Below are 24,844 nucleotides of genomic sequence, written 5' to 3'. Positions count from 1 at the left end.
ATGAAAAGTGACAGACTTTTTTCACCTTTGAATAGAAAATAATTTATACCTGTATTGTGTTTTTGATATTACATAATATTGGTGTTATATTTTATTTTATTTTTTTTTCTACATCTCGTTCTTTTTAGCTAAAGCACCATTCATTTTTTTGTTAACACATTTTTCCCTCTATAAATGTGGAGAGCTTGGAATATCCATCAATCCATTTTATTTTAGTAAGCATGTTCGTTCCAACAATTTGTCTGATACTGATGAGTTGCTTGCTAAAGCTAAAAACACATCAGAAATACATGAGAATATGATACTGATAAGGAGTCCATAATGCCACTGGCCATTCTGTAGAGAACAGCGGTCAAGTCAGTAGGAACCGAGATGGACCGTTGAAAGCTACATCCTGCTTTATTATTATTTATTTATGACAATCCATGTGATATCAGGGGTGAAAACACTTGACTGACAGCACTGCTTCACCATCCAGAGGAGATAGTGGAACTGAAATGACCTGAAATTTAGAGATCTAAACCCAAGCTCCAGAAGGAACTCAGGCTATGAACATTGTCTGCTGTGCCATCTCACTGAAGACTGGCTTGAAAGCAGAACACGCAGGAGGTTCAGATGGAGGACAGACGGGAGGAGGCCGGGGGTTTAAAGGGAATCAAGTCAGATGACACAGTTTGTGAAACTCAAGCGATCAAACTAAAGGGAGCAGACGGAGGTGAAATGGAGTGCAAACAGAGCAGTAGCCAGAAAAATGGAGTGCGTTTAACCGTATTAGAGCCACAGCCTAATGATTTCCCTGCTTCAGTAATTACTGTCAGGTAATGTAGAACAATGCTGCTGACCACAGTCGACAAGACTCGGACACAAGCTCCCGAGTCACAGTAGGAACTGTGACTGGTCAGTACATCAACGACAAATAACAATAGAGAGGAACGAAAACACCTTGATCTCATACGACTCCACTCCTGCAGTCACCCTTTTAACAAGCACCGTTATTAGCACCATCCCAAATCATTAAGAATCCATATCCAAAAAGTGTCAGCTTTCAAATCTGGAGATTATGGGCTTCAATCATCCCCTCATTTGTAACAACAGCAGATAGAGATATCAGATTTTACTGACGACAGCTGCGGCGCAGCGGAACAAACATGACACATGTGGCCGCTCTGCTGCAGCTGCGGCCGTCATTAACACTGAGCAGGAGTCCCCCTCCCCAAAAACAACCGGGATAGAAAGTTTTGATTCTCCTTCATTTCAGAGTTTATAAACAGAGATGACCTATAAATGGAGTTGTGGGAATTCTGGAATTATGGTGGGGTGCCGTCCGGACCATTTTACCTGCAAAAATTCAGATTGACAGATGAAAATCGGACCCCATCAACCAGTGTCCAGTCAAGACTGGGTTGTCCACTAGCAACAGACCACCACACATAATTTTAATTGAGAACTTCACTTATATGTCTGTGTAAATGGAGCTAAGACTCACATATGCAGCCAAAATGTGCGTGCAAAGATTTTGATGACGTCGACTGTATGGCTATTCTATACGGAATAATAACTCATTATATGCAACATCATGTCCAATGGACCTCTTAAAAAAAAATCACCCTCTGTCCAGGTGGTGACTACAAGTAACATCCGACTTACGACCGGGATCGGATCTCACCAACCGGTCGTGTGTGAGACTGGCCATTCAAAACAGCCGACACGAGGGTTATAGGTGCCACTGTAGTGGTAGATGGCTGTGTGAGAGTGAGATGCTGGGATACTGTGCTGCCGTAACTGTTGTACGCGATGCCAGGCTGCTACGTGCTGCGGTGCCAGACATTGAATAAAAATTAAAAAAAAAAAAAAAAAAGCATCTGCTGGCTGTGGTCGTAAGTACGGGTGGACGTAAGTCGAATGTTACTTGTATTTACCTCTTCACCTATTGTGTAAAGAGGTTTCAGAAATTGGCAAAAAATAACAGCAAAAGCTACCAAAACATGACATAGACTGGTCTGAATGTTAAAGGATTATGTTACACCGTATGTGCCTGGATTCATAAGAAAAACCAGGAGCTCTGACACATTTCAACAGCTCCTTGAACCAGAAAAGCAGCGGCACAAAGCGGACGCCGCTCGACAGGTGGGGCTTTGACCAGAACCTTGAGGGTCGAAACAACATGCACTCAGGTAACATCAAGCCAAACAAACTCCTCCATCACCAACTGGGTGAACAAAGGTCAGCTGTGGCCTGCCGACCCCATTTGTCTGGAGACCAAAGTGAGTTGAAGGCCTCTCTCATTAAACACACCCGCGCCATTCAGCCTGCCTGGATCTTCCAGGGTGGCGGGGAGCAGGGCTGATTGAGAGCTGCCGAGTGTCACGATGCCTGTGGCCCGTTGCTATGATGAGTTCATTCAGCCTCGGGGCACAAAGAGTTAATGGCAGCTCGGATTATGCAACGGCATGCCAGACGGCTTTCTCTTCTGCTGCCGTCCTTTTCTTTCCCTCCGCCCTTCGCGAGCGGGCCGACGCTAAATTAGGCATTCCTGCACGTTTTGGATCAGATGCTTCTGAACAGAGCAGCAAAGCTTGGCTAGCGCCGGCATCATCGCGGGAACAAAACAGGCTTTCTCTTTCCCTGAGAAGGGCCTCACACCTGCCCCGCGGGGAACGCAGTTGCTCACATTCAACACAGGCCAGGATATCTGTGTTAAGCTGATACGAAAGTGTGCATCCAAACTAGAATCATATTCAGCACTGGCAGATCATACACTTGGTGGTAGGCCACAAACAGAATGGGTCATCCATGAGGTAACGCGGCGCCATTTCCCATAAGCAATACCAAGCTCGGCTCTTCCCGACTACTGAAGCATGACTGGAGTAATTGAAAACACTGCGGAAAGGCAGAAAAAGTACTCATAGTTGAGTGAAAAACAACAAAAGTCGGCAGCAGAACTGGGCATGGGGTCTCAGACTAGCCTCCCTCCCCTCCTCCAGCGAACCCGAAGCAAGAGAGAGAGAGCCGTTCATGCCGGCACCGAGTCAATAAACAACAGAGATCCTTCCAGACAAGGCTGGCAGACACACAAGTTTGAGAGGAACTGGGTGAATAGTGGGGATCTCTACAAAAGGTCGACTCCAATCTCGACCACAGAAGCCAGATCCAGCGAGAAACCGCACCACACCGGAGCCAGCAGACATGCACGCCATCGCACACGGGTCATTAGACGTCGTAATCATCGCTTAAAGCGAGCGGCTCGGTTTTCACAGTTATTTATGTGGCTTTATTGATTGAAACCAGTCAAGGAGAAAGAAAAAAGGCATGAGGTGGAGCTGTTTTCTAAGCACGGTAAACATGTTTCATAGACTCTTTCCCCATACAGTTAAATGCTACCGGGACGCCAGCTCAGCAGAATCTGCTGAAAAGAATGGAGGTCTAAGCATCGAGGAAACATTAGTGACCGTTCATTGAAGAAAAAAAAAATGTGCTTCTAATAAAACAGCAGGGCACAAAGAAACTGCAGATTCAAAAGACAGCATTGTGTGTTTCCAATTTGGCGAAGCTTTCCCTTTACTCATTGGCTCCCAAACCACTTAAAAAACCTCAAACCACTTAACCAAGTTCATTCTCAAAGATAGTGGACCTGGATGGATTTCGGGGTCATGGCCTGGAGGACGGGCTGCCAAGAGGAGAGAGAGGAACAAGGGGCGCATCCATTTCAAAATGACAAGAAACCCAAATCTGCCAGCGCAGGCAGCGCCACGATTGCCCCGGCCGAGCGAGTGCAAGAAGATCCTCCTCTGGGAGAGAAAACGGCACATACCAGCCGTGTGAAAAAGTGGACCCCGGCAGTTCAAAAGGTTTCGCCCAATCCTGAGTAAACAACGTCTGATAAATGAAGAGAAACTGGAGTCGGAGAGAGGGAGATCCTTCTCTGTCTCTCCACTTCCAGTGGAAGTTCGGGAAGTGCCCAAACACATGAGAACCACTTTGGATTATTCGGGTCTATTCAGGAGGGTTTTGCTGCCCCGGGCTTTGTTTCGCTGTCACGCTCATGCTCTTCAAGTGCAGCAGCCTCAGTGGCCGAGCTCAGGCGGAACATAATAGTGACCACCATCGCTGCATCCTTCACTCTGACGCAACCACTTACGACATTGCCTCCAAAAAAAGACGTTTATTATGAAAAACTCGGCGCCCAAACTCACGTAAGGTGCCAAAATAACAAACACAGTCCTGGTCTGGGGCTAAGCAGGATTATCATTTATTTACTTGATGACTCCAATAGCTGTTATTGTGCTTCAACTGTTGCAGTGCATTATGGGACTTTTTCCCAGGAGACCAGTGGAATCCCTAACAAAGAAGCCACAGCAAACCAGTATGAGGTGAGAGATCGATGCTTAAGTATGCTTCATTACTTTCAAAAATACTTGTGTTTGCCAAGAGACACATTTTGTGATTACTTCATATATCTTCATGAATTTAAGAGGATGAAGTCATTCTTTACTTCAGTGTCTTCATATCACCTCCCTTCCTTGTGGGAGTTAATGACAACATAAAGCTCAAACAATTGTTAAAGTGGTGACCCTGTGCAATGATCTCAGGACATCAGAATATCAGTGGTGGGAGAGAATCCTCACATGGGTCAAGTCTATAGTTTCCCGGTTCGAAAGCTCCTGTAGAGTAAAGGCAACCTGGGGGTCTATTTGCAGTCAGGTACACACCAGAAAATGACATGAATGAGGTTCTTAGCACACATGTTTGGGCTACTTTAAGGCCCCCAGACAAGACAGTTGTTTAACTTCATGTCATAGAACGAGTTCTGCCGTCGAGTTCTGGTTCTGAACCATGAAATACTTATTGAGACATTGACCTCATTCCATCCCCTCAGACTCCAGCTCTGAAGAGAACCAAGACGAACAAAGACTCCTGGCTACAGCAGATAGGGAAGACACAAGTTAGTCTACTCAGAGCCCTTCACACCGACACGATTCTGGTTCTCAAACTGGTACAGTTCGGAACTCTCAGAACCTTGGTGCTTTCTTTTGAACTGGCCCTTGTTGCGCAACTGAAGTACGAAGTCTCCTAAATAGCGTCACTCAGGTAGCAGTAAACAACACACTGGCAAAAGTTGCTCCGATTTAGTATGAAAACGCTTGTTGCTTTACTTGAACTATTCACTTTAATCCAACAAGCATCCATTGACTTTTGATATCGCAGAGCCATTGAACATTATCATGTCGGACGATGTGATACATTTCTTTCTTTACGACACACCCAACGACAATGTCACGTTTACAAACCGGAAACAACATTTTTTTTTTGGTTGCTGGTGCAAACAAACCTTTCAGGTTCCGAACTATTTTTTGTCCCGTCTGAACACGCCGGCCGGTTCAAAACTGCTCTTGTTTGGGAACCGGCACTATAGTAGCAGTCTAGTCATGTATTTTGTGGAAAAAAAAAAAACTTGATTGATTTCTGTGCGTTCAAGCTTCACTCACTTGTTTCCCATCGCAGAGAGACCAAGCACAGCTGGAACGACTCCCATGTTTCAGTCAATACTTCACACTTTGTTCTCTCTGTTATTGTGTTTTCACACCAATAAAAACCTATTTACAAAAGAGAGTTGGAAAGACTAGCCCTGGTGGTCAAATACATTACCTTAAGTAGTCATGTCTGCGTCAGCCATATTGCTTTATTATATACCTCACAGAGCTACATCAACAGTCGGAATATATAGCGGCCCCTGAGGAACGGAGGGATTCTCTGCAGTCACAGACTTGGCGCCAGAAATGAAAAAAATGCCATCCTCACATATAGAATTTAATAATGTAGCAGAAAAATATAAGTCGAGCCGAACCTCAGTATATGATGCACGGTGAAATTTCCGGCTTCCTTATTCCTTTATCAACTGAATTGTTGATGTGCAAAAGAAGCTGACATGTTGATGAACCATGAAAAGAACTTCAAAGTGGAGGTTTTGTGAGGACAAGAATGAGTGAGGACGTTACATAAACACTTCACATGCATCTCCGCGATAACCTTAGTCACGTTTTCTCATCAGAAGTTGGTGCCCGAGGAAGACAAGAAGACGAGAGAGAGCACGAGTGGGCGAACATTAAGATGGTGGACGTCTTTCATCTGCTCTAAAAAGCTGCACTAATAGCACTGCGCTCGTCCACAAGGCCGAGATGCAGAAATGTAAAGGAGTTGAACAGTCGTGTGTTCAGAGGCAAAAATAAAAAGAACCCGGTCAATATTTATCTGGCAGATTTCACAGCCGCTTCACAAACATGGCATGTTTGGTGTGGAAAATGAAAACCTTTATTTAACCGCCTGTTCACACATTCTGATGCTCTAAATAGGACATCTCCGGAGAAAGGCCGGGCTGTAATGACACTACCTGCCTTGGCTCTATTCATGCATCTCATAAACACAGAGCCACAAGCCGCCGCTGCAGCCCGACGTCTCCCCTGCTGCCTGCGCACAGAGGACACATTCATCTGAAAGTGGGCACCATGAGGAGACAGAAGGGGGGTTGCCAGACACACTTCAACTTGTGCAGCCATTTTCGGAGCTGAAGGTGTGCGAGATAAAATTGACTCTGTTTCAGCGCGAGGTTAATGATCCTGATCTTTGGCGGGATAAGAACATTCCTCGAACACACTAAAGAGGATGTTTGAATGGATTTTACGCCCAAATCTCCCGCTGGGGTTATGAACTTTGTGGAGGAGACGGTGGAGCGCGATTATGTTTCAGTCAAAACAGCATCACTGCACATACAGAAGCACACCATCACCACGGCGCCGGAAAAGCCAGGCAGGCCGAGACTCCCTGAATGAGAAATGGCGGACGATGCACGAGGATGGAAGTGTACTATCGGGAGCACATAATGGCGAGGAAACTCTTTTGTTCTTCATCATCTCTGGATTTAAGCACCATGAAGAAAAAGAAGAGGAGCACAAGCAAATGGACGGTTCATATAACCAACGGTGATATTTAGATGATCCATCTGATGGCCATTCAAGTAGGAAACATTTTTAAATACACAGCATCTCAGAACTGCCACAGATTTAAGTGAATCGAACCCATTATTTAAACCTAAACAGCTTTTTAATTCAAAGAAATCGCCTTTCAGGAACACATCATAAAAGGCGTTACTTTAATACTAAAATTTAATTACCTAAAAATGTATATACACAGTATGTCTTTGTGGTCATTCAATTCCACAACCGCCCTCAATGTTAAGCCAGAAAATAAATATGAATGGATCATTTTCTATTGTAGCGAATTGGTTTCATACGAAACTAATTCTCTCCAGCATCTGTGACTATCTGTAAATGTTCACTTTCAATCACTAAATGTGACCGTGAGAAGACATAACTCAGACCAAACTCAAGTTACCCGTCGAAGTGGGGTCAAATGGGGGGGGGGGGGGGCAACCCATCCCCCCTAAACCAAAACAAAATAGTTGTTAATTCAAGAAGCAGCGTGTTTAACGACAACAGTTGCAGCCCAACACTGATGCTGACCAGCAGTTCTGCTAAACTGGGGCGCTATATTCGAGGAGTTGCGGTGAGGTGAAGGCAAAGCTTGTAAATAAAAGTAAGAACCGACCTTGGAAGAGGATCAAACAGGCGATGAGCGGCGCTGGTTGTAGGTTCCTAACCCCGGTGTTCCTCCTGCCGGCGCTCCGCCGCTTCTCTCCGGCTGCTGCTGCTGCTAGATCCATGACGGTGCTCGCCGCCGCTCCTCTCCGGCTCCAAAACTAGCGTCACCTTGTATGAACAGGTATACTCTAAAAGTCGTCACAGCTATGACCCCCCGGGAGAGCCGGACCTCGCTCACCTGGCGGTGGCCGGTTCACATGTGTCGGGAAGAGTTCACAGGCCGAGCGGAAGAAACGCTGCTCGGGCGAGAGGAAGCGGAGAACCCGCCGAAAGTTTGGAGCCGCGAACCAGGTGTTCTACTGGAGCGAGAAGAGGGGGCTGTGTAGAGCAGTGTCCTGTCTCATGTCAGCCCGGGAGGTGAGCCCGCTGCTTGCTTGCTCCAGAACCAAGGAGCACCGGTCCGCTCCAGACTGACGAGAGAGTTGGAGGCTCCGCCGTGTTGCACAGTTGTTTCCTCCCACTGCTGCTCCCGAGTGGCACTCCACTATCAAGCTCGCAGGAACCACACATGCACTTGCTGGCCTTCAGAATAAAAGCACGCAAGCTAATGGGTAACAAAATACGCATTATTTAACTGAAAAAAAAATAGATTAAAAACTTATCCGTGGATAATGACTATCATACTCGAAACTTATCTAAATGATTATTCCAACCACAAAAATGTTGAGTGCGAAATAATTACTGGACTAAACCATATTAAATGTGATCCCATACTTATTTCACAGAGCGCATTTAAAAGACTATTCTACCATGTAAAAAATAATATTTCTACAATGCAATGAACGCATTTACAAAGACTTTAAATTATATATTATTGATAGGGTGCAGTTCCACCAGAGGATGACGTGGGCCGTTGTTTTATTTTGAAATTCAAGCACCACCGTGACCTCAGTGGTTTCACTCAGCACAATAGTCGGCAATTGGGACACAACACTGCCCTCAGCTGGTCAATACTTCACTGCGGTGGGGATCGTTCATTCAAGAAGAAATAATTTCACACTTGGTAGAAAACAGCCGACCAGCAAACTAAGTTTACATTTCCTGAATCGGTGGAGCTGAGCCTCGTTCCTGCGTCTCACACACACACAGACATTCAGATCCTTTGCAAAGCTACGCATCAAAACAATTTTAGGACAGAAAACAATGTGAATAGAAGACTTTATTTTTCAATCAAGTTTGATATTGTATGTACAGAAGTCAGTTTGACTCGATTTAAATCATGACAAATTTAAAACATTGTAGATGGCAGGAGAAAAAAAAGAATATTCCAGTTCTAGTTTGTGCAAAATGATACGGACATCCCTGTGTGACGGAAGGTTTTGGACGAGAGGAGGGTTTCTCATGGCACTTCAAGAGGAAGGAACGTGAATTTAAGATCCAGCTTTCATCATATGACACAAGTTTGGCCATTGAATTTGCAGCGTTCAAGATTAGCAGCAGGAAACACACATCTGGGTCGGAAGGCTTTTCAGTAGCATTTCAAAATGTTCAGTCACGGGACTGAACATTTCACCCTGTACCCCAAAATCCAGGAGGAAATCTCACCAGGCGACCGCTCAGCCCATAAAAAGATGAATAAAAAAGAAAAAAAAATGACTAATGGAGTGAGGAATCATGGCAACAGAATAAAACGGCAACTAACCTAAAAGATTTTTCTGATGTCATCGACGGCAGTGATATTTACAAAAGCGAGAGCATCAAGTATGGCAACTTTGGGTTCAAGTCTTTGGGGAACAATCTTTGGGTCAGACGCAGGTGGAGGGAGTGTGTGTGTGTGGCTGAGAGTAGGTCAGTTCCCAGAGTACAGATCCACGGTGCTGGAGCTCAGACCTCGGGTCTCCCTCAAGTTTCCACTCCGGCGAGTCTGAGGGAAGAGACAGGAGTGAGGAGAGCTCTTCTGCAGCTGATGGGATGTGGCACCACTCACCTGGAAGGCGTCGTCGCTGGTCTTGTTGAGATAATTTAAAGAAGCAGCTCTCTTCATGCTGACAGGGAAAACACTGGCTTAGAGATGTCAATCCAAACCATCAGAAGTTAGAAAATAGTTTCTCACTTGGTGCTGCGGGGTTCTGGAGGTCCGTTGCCTTGAAGTTTCTTCACCAGCAGCTCGCTGCTACGACGGAGAACGTCCCTGAGCTTCCCCAGGGAGCCGCTGCGCTGAAGGGCCCCACTGCCGTCCTGCACAGCCAATTACACTTCAACACTACATCCTGTTTTTCATCTGGCACATATAGCTTCAAATGGAACAAAACGGCATGATGAATACATCTCAGCAGTTCATTAAATAAACGATAATGAGAATAATATATATATATATATATATCAACATCTAAATCAATAGCGCTTCAGCTAGGACAAAATGGTGACCTTTTTCTGAGTTCAAAACATTAGGTGCAGGAATCTTTTAAGCACTGACTGCTTCAAAAACAGAGAGGAAAAGGCCTTCGAAATTTAGGAATTAGCTTCACCACTTAGAAGAAATTTGAGTTTAACTCAGGAGCTCAGATGAGACTCCTGAAAAGACTTTGGCTGAGGGTGGGGTTCATGTAATACCTGGCGCAACCCGTCATTTAGCTTTAGCCATTCGACTCTAACCTATAACACGTACATCTCAAGGTCAGAGAACCCGTCTCAAGAGTTCCACCATGGACTTGTATCTGGCTTAGTTTAAGTTAAACAACTATTGTCAGTTTATTATTAACAAGAGAACTTTTTTTAAAGTTAATACTGAGACACAGTGACATGTTTAAAGACTCACAATCACCTTCGGTGGACCACAAACACATTCAAATATCACAGCAGCTCACAGTACAGTTGATCATAATTTGTGTTGGCACATGGACACACATTCACTCAACAGCTCAAATTCAAGTTTCCATCAATCCGTCCTTCCCACATATGTCGATGTCTCTTAAATCTATTCTTCCCGCTTTGATTTATGGTTTCAGTTTGGAATAACTCTGGTTCCCTGTTTATTGTCTCAACAGTAAGGTGGAAAAGGGAAGACAGTCATTGAAGAGTCCATGCTACTGTGATTGTTTACATTTGCCTGCTTTTAATTCATGGAAGCCAAGACAGGCTGAAAACAACACTCAATATTCAGCTCGTTTATGACGATGCAGTGTAACCCAGCAACCAACAGAGGGAGCTGTAGTTCAGAAGAATAATTCATTTACAGATAGATTTTTTTTTCTTCCGTGTTTCAACCCCAACAAAAAAAACAACAACAAAAAAAAAGAAAACGAATCTCGTATTGACGCAGGTTTCAATGTAGTGGACAGTTGGAAAGCGCCAGTGAAACAAAAGAGGACAACAGACGTCACAAATGAAAAACTTTATTTGAGAAGACCAACAAGTGTTGATGCAATCGTCGTCACAATGCAGAATGGTAGATATAATGCAGTTCTACTAACTAAGATGGTGCTTATAGACCACGTATGTATATCCCCTGAGGGCAACTCAAGTCAACACTATATATGTCGCGAGTCAATAAATAAGCATTCCACTAACACAACATTATTCGTCCTAAGTATGTGATGAACACATTTATTTTTATCTTTTTGTTGAGCTTTGCATCAGGGCTGAGAGGAATGAAGAATCAAGGCAGGTAAGCAGAAGCTGTACACTTTAAATACAGTAAGAAGCCGACAAAATTAGACCACTGTACATTCCATTACTGATCTTGTCGGGAAAACCATGACTCACACGAGTGACAACGGTGTGTAAGAAAAGCGAGGCGCCCCGCTGTGTTTGACTGTACCACACACCAACACGACACTACTTGCTTCGAGTAAAAACACTTCTATTCCTACACCTGCTAAAACCACGCTGTGCTGATCGGTTTCCTTGGAAGAGTCGGCCACGCTGTGTTCTCTCTAAAGCCCAGGTCAAGGACCCGCGAGCGCTTCGGTCCTTGAATCACGGTGGCAACAACAACCGCCCAGACCATCGAACATGTATGGCTTACTTGGAATAACACTGCCTCAATATTCAGCCACAAAAAAAAAATAGTAAAAAAAATGTAAACAAATCATACAAAAAAATATATAAAACCTCAATGTTGTTCAAAACTATAAAACAAAGCAGAAGAAGCAACAATAGATGCTCTCTTTGCAGTTTAATGAGTGACAAACCGTTACAGTACCTTATCATAACGGAGGCATTTGATCTCAGGCATAGGTCGCAAGTGAAACATAAGACAAAACCAAAGACTAAAAACGGCTAAATACAGGCACTGGGTTCCAAGCCTGCTGTGGAGATGCTGTGTGTTTGGAAGTGAACGTTAAAGGCCACGAAGAGACACGATCAGTTGCTACACTTAGATGGCCGTGAAAGTAATGTAACACACTTGTATTAACACTCAGGAATCCACTTTCATATAAGCTCTTTTGCACCAGGTTAGGTTGTTTAATGGGGCTACAGCACATTTGCGCTTCACCGTTGGACTCAACTATAACTCAACTTAATATTCTACGTCGCCTCACTTCGTCCCTGTCACGCACCCAGACCTCAAAATCTCAAATATTCAACTATAACAGCCGCTTTGTCCGTCAACCACCCAGATTGGCTGTCCATGTAAACACAGCAACTGACACTGAAACCCACTGCACATCCTTTCCGAAACCTTCTTCCCTGCAACTCTAAGATGCATCTACAGTTGTGCGCATGAAAACGATGTGCGAGGAAAACGATGTGCGAGTGACTTCCTCGGACTACAGAGGGTGAAAAGATTTACAAACTGGTGTCGAGTTAGTGGAGAGGAAAGAGAGAATCGCACTAAATGGAGAGCAGAGACCAGAAGACCAAACGTCCCGGGAGCTTTCACTTGAAGAGGGGACAGAGAGGGAGGACGTCCTCTGCCAGCAGGAGCTGTTGATTTGATGTGACAGAGGAGACCAGAGGGGAACGACAACACACATCCGAATGAGATTTTGTTTGGGGAAGAAGAGAAGGATGGAGGAATAATCTTGATGGCTTAGGCCTGATGAAAAAGAGAGAAGAGACAAAACAGACAACAACACACATCGTAAGATTAAGAGCGTCTCAGTGTATCCCCAAATACTAAACGTAGTTTCCACTTATTCCTTGGCGCTTCAGCTGGTTTCTTTATTTAGCATATCTGTATGTTTTAATAACTCCCCTGCCAGAAGATAATTTAATATCTATTGTCAGTTTTTGTCAACACAATTATTACCTCCTGATTTGTCAAGTTATTTTTGAACGCCATTTCCATCTTTATATTTTTCGATCTAAATCCAAAAGTGTATTCATATGGCCCTCTAATGCAGCCTTCTGGTTCACATTTTACTACGTGTTCTACAGGACAAAAACTCCAGAGAAAGGAGATACTGAAGAGCAAGGATTGTTTCTGCAGTTACTCTGTTTCCAGCTGCAACAACAAGAGAGCCAATGATGCAGTTACTGTGACATTAGCATTCACTGTGACTCAGCTGTTTCCTCTCTGGGTACCAGAAACACTGAGTCACCCAGCAACGACACAGACGAGTCCCTGAACTGCAGGCCACAGCGGCTTTTCTGTTTAATGCCAACCCACTTTAAAAAGAAAATGATAAATGCATCGAACTAAATTGTCCCTAACTATCCTCTTTTCACTCCCACTCTGACGTTCAATCGCCTCTACTTCATCCCTGCCCACCCAAGTTTGTGGTGTGTGGAGGAAAGGTCAAGAGGGAGCATACAATCCACTGAGTACAGAGAGGAAATCTGATCAAGAGGCTGATTGGTTGTCATGGCAAGATGAATCATCAAGGTTAGTGTGAAGCTGAAGGAGTGACACCAAAGCATCTTGTTGAATGCGTGAAGCAAGGCAGGCTGACAAGCACACGTAACCATGCATGTAAAACAGATGACATGTACAAGGCATTAGTGTCGACATCACAGTTGTTCTCAGCAAGTCAACCAAGTCATCAGAGCAGGCACGTGCGCAGACATTTTGGGGGTGGAGGGGAGCGAGGCTCAAGCCAGAAAAAAAGCCACCCAATGCAAAAAAGTATAATCATTACTGTTGTTGGGTGAATAGTGATCGGAGAACATCCTCAGCTGGTTCGCATCCAGCAGATGATTTTGAAATTCAATGCATTTCAAAATACACATATCTGGGATAGTTTGTGTGCTTTTAACAACAAATCAACATTCAAAAATATCCAAATAAATCTCATCAAGACTCTGAGGAGCACCATATGAACAGTGTGTTGCTGTTGGAAGAGACGCTGGACTGCCGCTCTGTGAGCATTAGGAGCGGGAGGGGCTGCGGCGCGGGCTAGTGAGCTCTGTGGTGCAGGTCGATTCTCATCAGAACTCAAATAAATGCCCCGTCAGAAATCCAAAAATGGCTCCAGAAGGGGCACTTTTCTCAAGCAGGAGAAAAGGGGTGGTGCTTGAGCGCCACTTGGGGTCTATCTGTGCACGCCCCGGCATCAGTCATGATGTGTGTGTGTGGATGTGTTGAAGCAGATATGTACGAGAGGAAAAAAAAAATCGGCATTAACTAAACAAACATTTTATGGAGTCAATGATCTGCTGGTAACATCTCCGAAACGCAGCTTGCTTTTGGGCGGATAATGAATGGAAGGACGGATGACAGAAAAATGAAGTGACATTCTATGAAATGAAACCACATTAAAAGCAAGAGACAGTTTCTCCTGAGAGCTAAACTCCCACTGCAGTGCAATTTCCAGTCGATGCAAATAAAGCAACAGCGCACACCCAGCCATCATTTGCATGCCATCACTTGTTCAAAGACACACAGATGAACACGCAGACTTTTGAGGGGTTGTGGTGTTATGGACTACGACATTTGAGGAGCAAAGCCATCACAATCACACAGGGGGACAGGTTTGGTGAGGACAGCTATTTGTGGTAAATGAGGCAACATCCACGCCACTACCTGGAGATAAGATTTTCATCCAGGACATTCAAGTCTTGTTCACCAATAACAGTTGGTCATTGTGGAAAACACATGCCTGTATAGATCAACTTTCTAGAGTGCAGAGTTAACAGAAAATAAGGCTTCATATAAAGTAGACTATATAAGTAAACTGAGCTGAGAGGATTTTGAAAAATCAAGTTAAAGGTGTGCGGTGTGAAAGACTGTGATGAAGGCTTAATCCGGTTACATCACAGCGTGACGCACACACCTTCAGCATACACACCCTTGTGGTTAGAATTTAACTGTATATTGTCACTTTATTCCTACCAGTTTATTAGACTAGATATCCTGGAGGATCCAGTGTCAGATTACTGACAAAGAATTGCTGCTATCCTTCAGACACTGCTGTTATCTGGTTCGTCTTCTTTGCACTTATATATTATCCAGCCAAGAATGTCACATAAAGGTGACTTGGGTCTTTTTCTGTGTTGCAATCATGAACTTAAAAGCAGTAATTGTCGTCTCCAAAATGGTCTCCATCTCGACATAATTATGTAGTAGTGTGGATGTGAGGACACAGAAGGCACACATGGTACATTAGTTTGCATGTCTGGATCCTGCAGGCTGGCAGTGCTGCATGCATGAGCAGGTCTGGACTGGAGGGCGTGGTGGAAAGGCACAAGCAGAGACTCGGCATGCCAGCTAGGACAGTACTGCAGTTTAAGTTATATAATGATCAGACAGAGGACACCACTGTGATCAGCATCTCTCCCACTACCATCAGAACAATTACAAGTACATACACCTTTTTTGAATTTGCTGTGAGTCAGTCGGTTTATGATCAAATTTAAAAATATGGATTATTGCTAGCATGCCATGGTATGTGCTTGTGCCTTCTGTGGCTCTGCTGCATTTGCGCAGAAACATTGCAGGGCAAAATACAACCACATATTAAAAGAAAAAAAAAAAAGAAACACAAACGCGTTTCAAAGCAAAGTTAGCAGCTGACGTGAACCACTGTCCATGTGCCAAGACAATAAATCAGCTTCCAGAATTCTGAAGCAGCATCACAGACAAAGCAAGGACAAAAATTAAAAAGTCAATGGACCGGTCGACTTAAACCCAATTAGGTCATGAACCCTGGGAATTCAATTGAAGGGACTGCTTGGCCTTTTTGAATGATGCAAAGCCAAAGCTTACGGGTAGAAATGCTTTTGACCAGGATTTTATTGTAAAAGCACAAAGTTGAACTTAACTTATGAACATTTTTTTAAACATGTCCCTGACAGAGAAAATTTAGACCGGTCCACACTCCTGCCATGCTCCTTCTGTGATGTTGATTTCAACTCGACTACTGTGGATTTGTACTCACCCCGTTCCACTCCACGCCCATACTCACTTCCTCGCCGGTCTCAGAGCCGCTTTCATACTTAACGCTGGTCAGGCTGTCACGGCTCCTTCGCCTGTCTCCCTCTGTATCCTTCAGGATCTCCACCACACGTGTCTGGTGAATTGGGTCAATGCCCTAATGGGAACAACAGAGAATCAAAGCCATTAAAAAACAGCAGTGACACAGAGGAAGACGCTAACTGGGTGGCATGGAAAAGAGTGCACGCCTATTATTAAAGTGCATGTTCATGACTGTGAGATGGTAGTGATGTTAGTGAGAATTAATTCTAGGTAGGCTACAGAGACAAACCACTTACTGTGTTGCTCTGGATCCAAAGCAATGTAGAGAGAGGGGAGAAGATAGCATCAGATTGACTGTCCTACCACTTTCAATTTTAAGGAGAATCTGCATGCACAGACTTCTACGTGGAAGTCAGAAACAGCGCTGACCTGCTTACGTGACCTAACAGCACACTCCTCCAGCGTATCAGCGGCCTCCATTTTGCCCTGGCGGCGGTACAGGGCGCCCAAGTTCCTCAGGGTGGTATTCACCGTCGGGCTTTGAGAACAAAAGGATGTGGATTAGAAATAATAGAACAGCAGTTCTCCACTTTAATAAGTGCTGCAGCCTAATTTGAAACGGATTTATATCGGAAATAAAATCAGTCAACATAACGTTTCCTAACCAATTTGGACATTGGCTTGTGAATTTAGAATGATATGTGCTTCGTTCATGCACAAACTCTCACCTGTTCACTTTGCAGGCTTTGTACCAGCCTCCGTACTCTCCATAGGGTGTGTTGTCTCTGTGTTTGCCCTGGAAGTAATAAGGAAGAAAGAGGAAGAAATACAAGTGAGAGGGAGTGGTGGTGGTGAGAACTGGTTCAACTACCTTTTCCTGTGTTTACCTTAAACCAATACTCATCCACTGGGACTACTGGGACTTATTTTGCACAGGAAGGTGCACGTTAAAAGACTATCACGTTTCCTGATCCATATCTCATTGCTGATGTGATTTATTCATCTAAAGCAACAGTGTTTTTGCATTTATTTTTGTCTAAAAATCCTCACCTTGCTCATCTCCTCTCTCTCCTCCGCATGCATCCAGATGGGCTTGTTTTCAGCTGCGGATACACACACACACAACAGAAAATTGTTCCACGAGCATCATAACAGGAAAACAACTCACACTTGATCTCTGGAGGTTTATTCTATCCTCTGCAACAATTTAAAATGCATGAACAGTCTCGAGGGGAAACAGAATATCAACATCTTTAGGATGTTGATTCAGAGTCTTGCGAACATCACCCTGTGTTAGTTCACTTTGAGTCACCTTCTCAAACGTAAAATGACAAAGATAGGTTTAAGTGGAAACAACACAGGTTATTTATACAGATAAAATAAACAGTTAATTCAAATAACAGCATTTACAAAGCCAGTTCTTCTACAATGTACCTTTAGATTCGTGAAAACTAAAGCTAAATCCTGAAGCATTTCAATACCCAAATTCAAACAAGCAAAGGGAACAAAGCAGTTCAACAATCAAAGACTTTTCCAGACTTTGAAGACGCCTCTGAACTTTTCAATAAGTCAATTTTATTCTGTTTTCAATGGGAGTTTTCAAGCTGTGAAGTGAAAGTGTTTTGTTTTATATCCCAAAAAGAATTGCGTAAAGATTCAAGGCCTCTGAGTGACGGTGGTTGCCTCAGGGCTTAGGACATGATCCAGTTTAAGCATCAGACCATCACAGACTCAGATCACTGGAGACAAACATTAAGTGTTGGTTAACAATGGAGGTAAACCATAAGAGTATATTAATTTACTATCACCATAGCTTTCATAAGAAGCAGTCTATTGTCAGGCAAATGCTTACCATCAACAGATCCAAACTCTTTCTCATGAGCACGAGTCAGAATCTCCTTATACAGAATTTCGGCTTCCTTGTACTTCCCTTGTTTGAGAAAGCATGAAGCCTAAGGAGGAAAGGGACAGGAATTTTAGAGGTGGAATCACTTGTTTTACTCTTTGTCTTTGCATATTTTTAAAATGTTTCCTGCAATCATGACTGCACAACAAAACCTCTCAAGACTGACTGGATAACAACAACTGGTCCTGTAAGAACTTATTGAAGAAAACGTCTCACCAGATTGTTCTTTGTTTTGGCCACATTTGCATCATCAGGGCCCAGTCTACATTCATAGATCTCCAGGGCTCGACAGTAGTAGTACTCCACCTCCTCGTATTTGCCTTGGTTCTGACACAGCAGAGCCAGGTTGTTCAGCTGTTTGGCCACGTCGGGGTGGTCTTTCCCAAGGACCTAAGGGGGTCAAAAACATTGTTTATGAAATCTGTCTCTTTAAACAACTGTGTGTTTCCAGCTTTGCTGCATTCTCCAGATATTAATATGCTATGAAGAATCAATATCTGGACAGGATATCAGCACTTACAGGAAAGACTCCTGCTGAGAACCACAGCTACAGTATATCCCGGTTCCACCTCTGATTCTCTGTACCAGAATACTTGTGATCCACTTGAGGCTGTGATCTCAATTAAACTATCTGACACCAGCTCCCCCCCTGGAAACCTCACATGGTATAAATATAGAAAGGACTGTTCCATGGGTGACCTTTTTAAACTAAACTGCTAATTCCAGTGAACCATTGTTCAAGGCTAAGACTTTGTCTATTGAAACTGTAGTCCAGGGATGTGACCCACCTTCTCTCTGATCTCCAGGGCCCTCTTGCACAGTGGCTCTGCCTCTTTGTACTTGCCCCTCTTTCCATACAACACGGCCAGGTTGTTCAGTGTGGCGGCCACCTGGAAACAACCTTAATCATTATGCAATTTCATGAATAGGCAGTTTAGCATTACATGGGTGAGTGCTGTCAACCACCATTCATAAAAAATAACAATTAATTGGTGAATCATTACTCATACGAGGAGACAGGTTAACTGCAGAGTGGTGCAGACTGCAGCCATAATTCCAGACTGGCGTTTGGAGAAAACATTGATCAAGCACAAGCAATGTGAATTTTCATTCAATAGCGTAGCAAATTTTGAGAAGTGATTTATATTTATTTTTGCAAACACTGCACAGTGCACTAAAGTCTGCTGCCATATAATACAGGGTAATCTTCAATACATGAGGCATGAAATCTCAGACTTAGAACGCGATCTCTGCACATGAATAATAGATGACAAGAAGACTTTGGTGTCTTACAGCTGGATGGTCTTTGCCCAGGGTTTTCTCTCGGATAGACAAAGCATCATTGAGAAGATGAGCAGCCTCTTTGTACTTATTCTGATCCCTAAAACAAGACAAGATACAAAAACATTAACCATGGGTTTAATGGCTGAAAGCACAAACATTATTCAGGATAAGCATGATGTGTACTTCAAATTGTAACCGTTTACTGGGGTGAGTGGTCTCACCTGTACACCAAGGCCAGGATGTTGAGCATGGTAGCCACATCAGGATGGTCATGTCCAGAGGTCTTCTCTAGGTCCTCCAAAGCCTGCTTGCACAGTGGCACAGCTACTTCGTACCTGCCCTGAGAAGCGTACTGGATCACCAGGTTGTGCAGAGTCCTCAGCCGGGCTGGGATCTCATAGCCTCCCTGCTGAGCTGCTGCCACTGCTGCACTGTTGTGTTGGTGCTGCACTGTAGAGCAAACAAAGAAAAAAAATCCATTATTAATATTCAAGGTAACATTATGAATCTGTAATCACAGCCTACGGAATAAGAAGTATCGTAAACAGACAACCACATAGACTGACTTCACTGTCATCTCCAAGTCAAAGACAACGTCTGGATTTGTTAAAGGAGGGCAGATGGAAAAAGGACAGCTTCTGACTTACTTCCTTGTCCATGTTCTTCCTCATCATTGGGGAAAAGGTCATCCAGAGAGTCTTTTGTCGTTTCCTTATCTTTCTCCTCCTGCTGAGAGAATATTGGAACGTTTTGCTATAACCTCAAGACATGACTGCAAATTCTTACTCAACAGAACAATCCCTCTCACAGTTAATGAGGGAAATTTACTCACTGTGGGTGAGATGTCTTCATCATATTTCTTGAGCTGGTTCATGAACTCCAAGTGTTTCTTCTCTTCCTCCAGCTGGGCAACACTCTGCTCACTCTTCTGCAGCTTCTGCTGGGTGTTGGCCAGCTCGTCCCGAAGCCACTGGTTTTCCTGGCAAAGCCTCCTCACCTGGGCACGCAGCTTCTGCTTCTCTGACTCCACAGCATTCAGGTGATTGGACAAAGCCATCATGACCTTGGATGGAGACAATATGAGGGTTTATGAAACAAACCTAGCATCTCCTTTTCAGAGAAGCAGAAGCACCAAAATAGGGGATTTTTGAACGTGTCACACAAGTTATGAATAAAAAAAGAGGACGTTCAAAAAACACCCTGCAAAACCAAGAACTAGCTTTATTACCTGAGCTTCGCCCAGACCCAGCTCAATCATCTCCACTGACTTGCGCAGCAGGTTGGACTTCTCATGCACCAAGTTTGCCTCCTCATCTTTCTTTAGGCACTTGATGGTTTCCAGGAGGCTGTGGAGGATGGAGTTGTGCTCGTTCTTAAGCGCCTCCAGGCCCTGGATCACCAGCTTCGTGTTGGAGATGATTTCCTCTTGAGACAGCTTCTCAAGCTTCTCTTCACGAGGGTACACCATTGTGGACATTGTTTTTGTAGCTCAGGGGAACCTGAAACAAGTGGACACAATGCATGTTAAAAAGAAGCTAAAAGTATGTAGTGAGCATACAGTATATCACCAATATTGTCCTGATTTAGTGGCTTCATTCTAAGCCATGAGAGAATTATGTTTCAACATTTTTTATTATTAATTCATATTTGGTAATTAGTCAATTAATTCTTTCATTCATTGTTTATAGTAAACACAGAAAAATATATTTCCAAAAGCATTGCTCAGCAGTCACAGTGATCTAATGATTAGATAATTGTCGTCATGTATGGATTTTCTGGAACAGATGAGATCAACATGCTGCAGCTTATTCAAATTAGATGAGTAGGCTGAAAACGGCCACTTGACTGGCACAAACATTTCACTCTCTTCCAGGGCAATTTTCCCCAATACTAAACAGTATAACAAAGAGACCGGTGATTCTGACCAAGACTCAAGCAAAGAGACAGATATCAATCAGTTTTTAAAATAGCTTAACAATAAAGATAATATTATAGATGACAATGGTTGGTAACTTCCTCAGGCTTTGTTTTGTCCCTGCAATCAATCCGGTCATTTTGGTCTTCAAATCTTCTCCTTAGTCCACTATCATTAATTTTTCGACCACTGAGACGAAGTGTGGAGTCTTGGCATAGACGGGCCAAAATTACATTTGACATTGCTTTAGAAAGAGGTTCAACATCAATATTAGTACAGTGCAAGATACACAAAACAGCAGCAATTAAAACCATCTACTCATAACAGAGGAAGGTTTATATATTATTTTTTCCAAATTTTTTGAGAAAAAAGGTGACTATTGCTGTATATTATTTTTTACCAAATCATATCTCAGAATATAAAGTTGTGATCAAGACTCCGTGGCTTACATGAAGCAATGCTCACAGTCAGTGTTTTGAAGATAACAGCTTTACAGAAGAAGTAAGCTCACAAAGCAAAGACATTTCTGGGGAACGGAGCTGCAACAGATTCACTTTGATAAAACAAAAACATAAAACATTTCTTTCTGTAAAAAGCCTACAGAAGTAATTTTCTTTTTATATAAAGAGAGTCAAACAGGCACTTCTGTATAAACCCAGATCTGCAACTTCCTTTACCTCTTAATAACGGCATAATAAACAGCAATCATACTGCCAACCACGACAGAACAAGTGTGATTAAGTATCATGTCTCTGCATCCCACAATAGATAGAAAAAACAACTATGTAGGCTCAAGCCATGTGACATTCACATGTACAACACCAAGGGCTAAACACACATGTGACCCTATCAATTTACAGTTTTGGAATTGATGCCTTTACAATCCCACACTTTGGTTTTCCCGTGACTGGCTTACTGAATGAAAAGCTTGTAAAATTAAAGGTTTGTAAAAGATTGAACATGCAATCCTCAGGTCAATGTTTACCTTGAATAATTCACTGAGCCAAAAACGGCAACCTTGGCTGTAGTTGATCAGTGTGAAATGGAAAGAAATCCATCCATAATATTTTATTTCGAAAATAGTCCAAATTAGTCCAAATAGCTTTGTCCTCAGAGAAACGCCTTTGTTTTCGAATGGAAAATTACTAGACAAAAAAGAGTTTGATACGCAGAGATGATGAAAAATACAGGGCTGGTGCTTCCAGCAAGATGATGACGACCTTCGCTGCTGACCAAAACCACCCAGCAGCTCAAAGTACCAGCAGAAGGAGAGAGCGAGATGGACCCGCCCACAGCAAGAGGAGAGAGATGTATGGCCGGGGAGAGCAGGGTGGATGGGGGAGGGAGATGCTGCGTGTTCTCTCGCTGAACTCAGTGACCGTACACCAAAAGCAATGATTGATTTTCAAACAACCACTTGATACTCTTTCTGTATCGGCAGCAGATCCTCAGATTGTCGATCCAAGATATTTGAACAGACGGTGAAGCCTGAGAAATATACTGCGAGACATATTTAACTGACTCGGCAGATTTGATCAGCCAGAAGCTGCACCACTAGGTTTGTGACTACCAACCGCAAATAATAATATGAAGAACCACTGCAATAAAAAGTCTTTAAAAAAGATACCTGGAAATTGCTCACCAACAGGCATCCATCACAACCTTATATCTACCAGTTTAAGAGTGATTTTGAAGTAGCCAACCATTTTGTACTGCAATGTCTTATCCACTCTGTTCCAGTATGTTGAAATTAATACTTCTTTGAAGACAGCCAAATCCTATACATGGTTGTAAAAACTAGACAAAAATTGCGCAAGATTGTTTTGTCCAGAAAACTATCACTTATAGGTTATTTTTTGAGTCGGGCCATTGCTTGTAAGACCCTGGTTAAATGAAGGAACATCAGTCAGTAATGTTTAACTGAGCCATCATATGACTCAGGTATGCAAGATGGTCAAAGGTCAAAATACCACAGCAAAACAGTCCAAGTCCAAGAAAACATGTCTGATGTAACTGGCCAAGTAAAGCTTCACCCACTCTCAAATCATGACAATTAAACCAACACAGCAGACGACAGATCAGAATAGCCGATAGTTCAGTTTCAAACACTGTACACTGATTCCCATGGTGAAGGCCAACTAATGTGACAACATGTCTACATGGCAACAGAGCATGTGAACTCAATGCTTACCATTTGTTTTCAAATACCTTAGCAAGGATATTCACCAATTCATAGAAATTTGATAATCTTCTTCTTAACATTCTGCAAAAGCTGAGCTGTAGTGAAAATCCCTATTGAGCGCATACCACAGAGGAGTGGTGTGCAAATGTCACAAGAAAATACAAACACTGTGAAGCAGCATAAAGCGTGTATTAATTTAATTACTTCATCATTCATAACTGAGAATAACTTCAAGTCACCCAACCTTAAATTCAAAACCCTTTGAGCCATGGTGAATTGTGATTTCATACATCCACGGTAACTGAATCATTTCAGAACCATCAGGATGACTTCCCACAGACACTGGGCTTCTTTGTTCATTAGAGCCTCCTCATGAAATATTGCCGCCACACAAACGGCAGACAGACTCGGCTGCTTGATATGTCCTGACTAAACACTCATTCATGTATTTTCTAGCGTTTACTTCAACAAAACATTTGCTTTGCCCTCTGTTATTAGTAATGAATCATACCACAATGCACAAAGGAGTAATGACTGAAGCACATGAAAGAGTGACTTAAGAAAGTCATCCTTGATACTGTTGGCATCATCAGACACAAAGAAGAGGCAGCATTCAGGGAGGGTGTGGCAGGACTTGGGACAACCAGGAGGGAAGAGCCAGAGTGCAGTTATCTATCTCAATGTATGAGGCCTGTGAACTACTAAAATATTCTACAGGCGAGCCTTTGTCGTGGGTTTTATTTGGTCTAGACATCGCGCATCTGTCAAAATTGACACCTGTTAGTTGGGTGAATCCGGCATTTGTAAGCGCATCTCTACGGTGACGTAAGCACGGAGCAACAGAACACTTTAGATTATTATCGTTACACTAGATCTGAAGATAAACGAGGCTATTTCGTAACTTGCATAAATAAATAGGACGTCAAGGTGGGATGACATCCACAGCTACTTAATTATAGAGCCTATGTAACAGGTAATTTTCCGCAATGAACGCGATATTTCTAGATTTTTGTCACAACTGTCGCCGGGACGTAACTTGTTCGGTTCAAAAGAAAAGCTGACCCACTTCGATCTGCGGTTTCTACCGACTGACCGACGAGCTAGCTCCGGCTAACTCGTTAGCTCCACCACTCCCTGTTTGTTGTGAGTTCTGCTAAACAAAATCTCCAGGAGCGTTCAGTTATCATATTCACCATTGCTAGAATACTTTGAAAACGGCAGAGGAAACACACACACTCACTACGTCTTTGATAATAGGTGTAAAAATGCATTCGCTTACCGAGAGCTCGGACTGACGGCTAGCTCAGCCCCTTTAAATCCAAAATGTCTGCGGCACCGCAAGATTCTCCCGTCAGCCAGTGCGGGAAGCAATGAGGTGACGTCATGGTTTGTTTTCTTTTTTCGTTTTATGAATCATTCATTTTTTTAAAAACCTCATTGCTTCCACTGGGAATGGGAAATAATCTTAAATTGAAGGGTTTACCTTATTATTTGTAATCGTATGTATATATGAATAATTGGTCGGTAATTATTGTTATTACGTAAATTATAGCTGTTTGCAATGCTACATTTCCACGACTTTGCTGATATTTACGGATTTCCC

The 24,844-nt window shown here is 43.2% G+C and overlaps 2 protein-coding genes across 7 annotated transcripts in view; both read right to left on the bottom strand.

Annotated features, from left to right (window-relative positions):
* The window catches only part of ptk7b (protein tyrosine kinase 7b), a 60,560-nt gene extending 52,447 nt beyond the window's left edge, over nt 1-8,113 (bottom strand). The window contains exons 1-2 of the mRNA XM_053875340.1: nt 7,834-8,113; nt 7,603-7,763 (exon numbers count right to left, since the gene is read on the bottom strand). Of these exons, the coding sequence (XP_053731315.1) occupies nt 7,603-7,717 (115 nt within the window). The 5' untranslated portion in view covers nt 7,718-7,763; nt 7,834-8,113. The remainder of the gene's footprint in view (nt 1-7,602; nt 7,764-7,833) is intronic.
* A 676-nt stretch (nt 8,114-8,789) lies between these two features.
* klc1b (kinesin light chain 1b) lies at nt 8,790-24,614 on the bottom strand. Of its 6 annotated transcripts, none has more exons than XM_053874799.1 (16): nt 24,521-24,614; nt 20,373-20,643; nt 19,977-20,207; nt 19,792-19,870; nt 19,366-19,594; nt 19,154-19,241; nt 18,649-18,750; nt 18,077-18,250; nt 17,807-17,906; nt 17,005-17,057; nt 16,683-16,750; nt 16,384-16,492; nt 15,917-16,069; nt 9,709-9,833; nt 9,583-9,640; nt 8,790-9,519 (listed from the first exon to the last, which is right to left on the bottom strand). In XM_053874799.1, the coding sequence occupies exons 2-16, from the start codon at nt 20,619-20,621 to the stop codon at nt 9,445-9,447; spliced, it is 1,893 nt and encodes a 630-aa protein (XP_053730774.1). In that variant the 5' UTR covers nt 20,622-20,643; nt 24,521-24,614; the 3' UTR covers nt 8,790-9,444. The 6 variants fall into 6 exon arrangements, with proteins under 6 accessions (XP_053730774.1, XP_053730772.1, XP_053730773.1 ...); XM_053874797.1 differs by having other exon boundaries at nt 8,791-9,519; nt 19,792-19,873; XM_053874798.1 differs by lacking the exon at nt 24,521-24,614 and adding an exon at nt 22,045-22,271 and having other exon boundaries at nt 8,791-9,519; nt 19,792-19,873.
* Nucleotides 24,615-24,844: the final 230 nt, after the last annotated feature.

Source organism: Synchiropus splendidus, chromosome 9 (assembly GCF_027744825.2).
Source record: "Synchiropus splendidus isolate RoL2022-P1 chromosome 9, RoL_Sspl_1.0, whole genome shotgun sequence".
Classification (NCBI taxonomy): Eukaryota; Metazoa; Chordata; class Actinopteri; order Syngnathiformes; family Callionymidae; genus Synchiropus; species Synchiropus splendidus.
The sequence above is the reverse complement of the archived record's forward strand: the minus strand, read 5'-3'. Positions and strand labels throughout refer to the sequence as shown.

What these genes read in the sequence shown, in the direction of transcription:
- klc1b (XM_053874797.1), bottom strand. Translation starts at nt 20,621, where the DNA reads ATGTCCACAATGGTGTACCCTCGTGAAGAGAAGCTTGAGAAGCTGTCT. An exon ending in ATGAAGACATCTCACCCACA is followed by an intron (nt 19,874 to 19,976) that starts GTGAGTAAATTT and finishes ATATTCTCTCAG; the next exon opens with CAGGAGGAGAAAGATAAGGA. An exon ending in CCCTGGAGATCAGAGAGAAG is followed by an intron (nt 18,251 to 18,648) that starts GTGGGTCACATC and finishes TGACCCCCTTAG; the next exon opens with GTCCTTGGGAAAGACCACCC.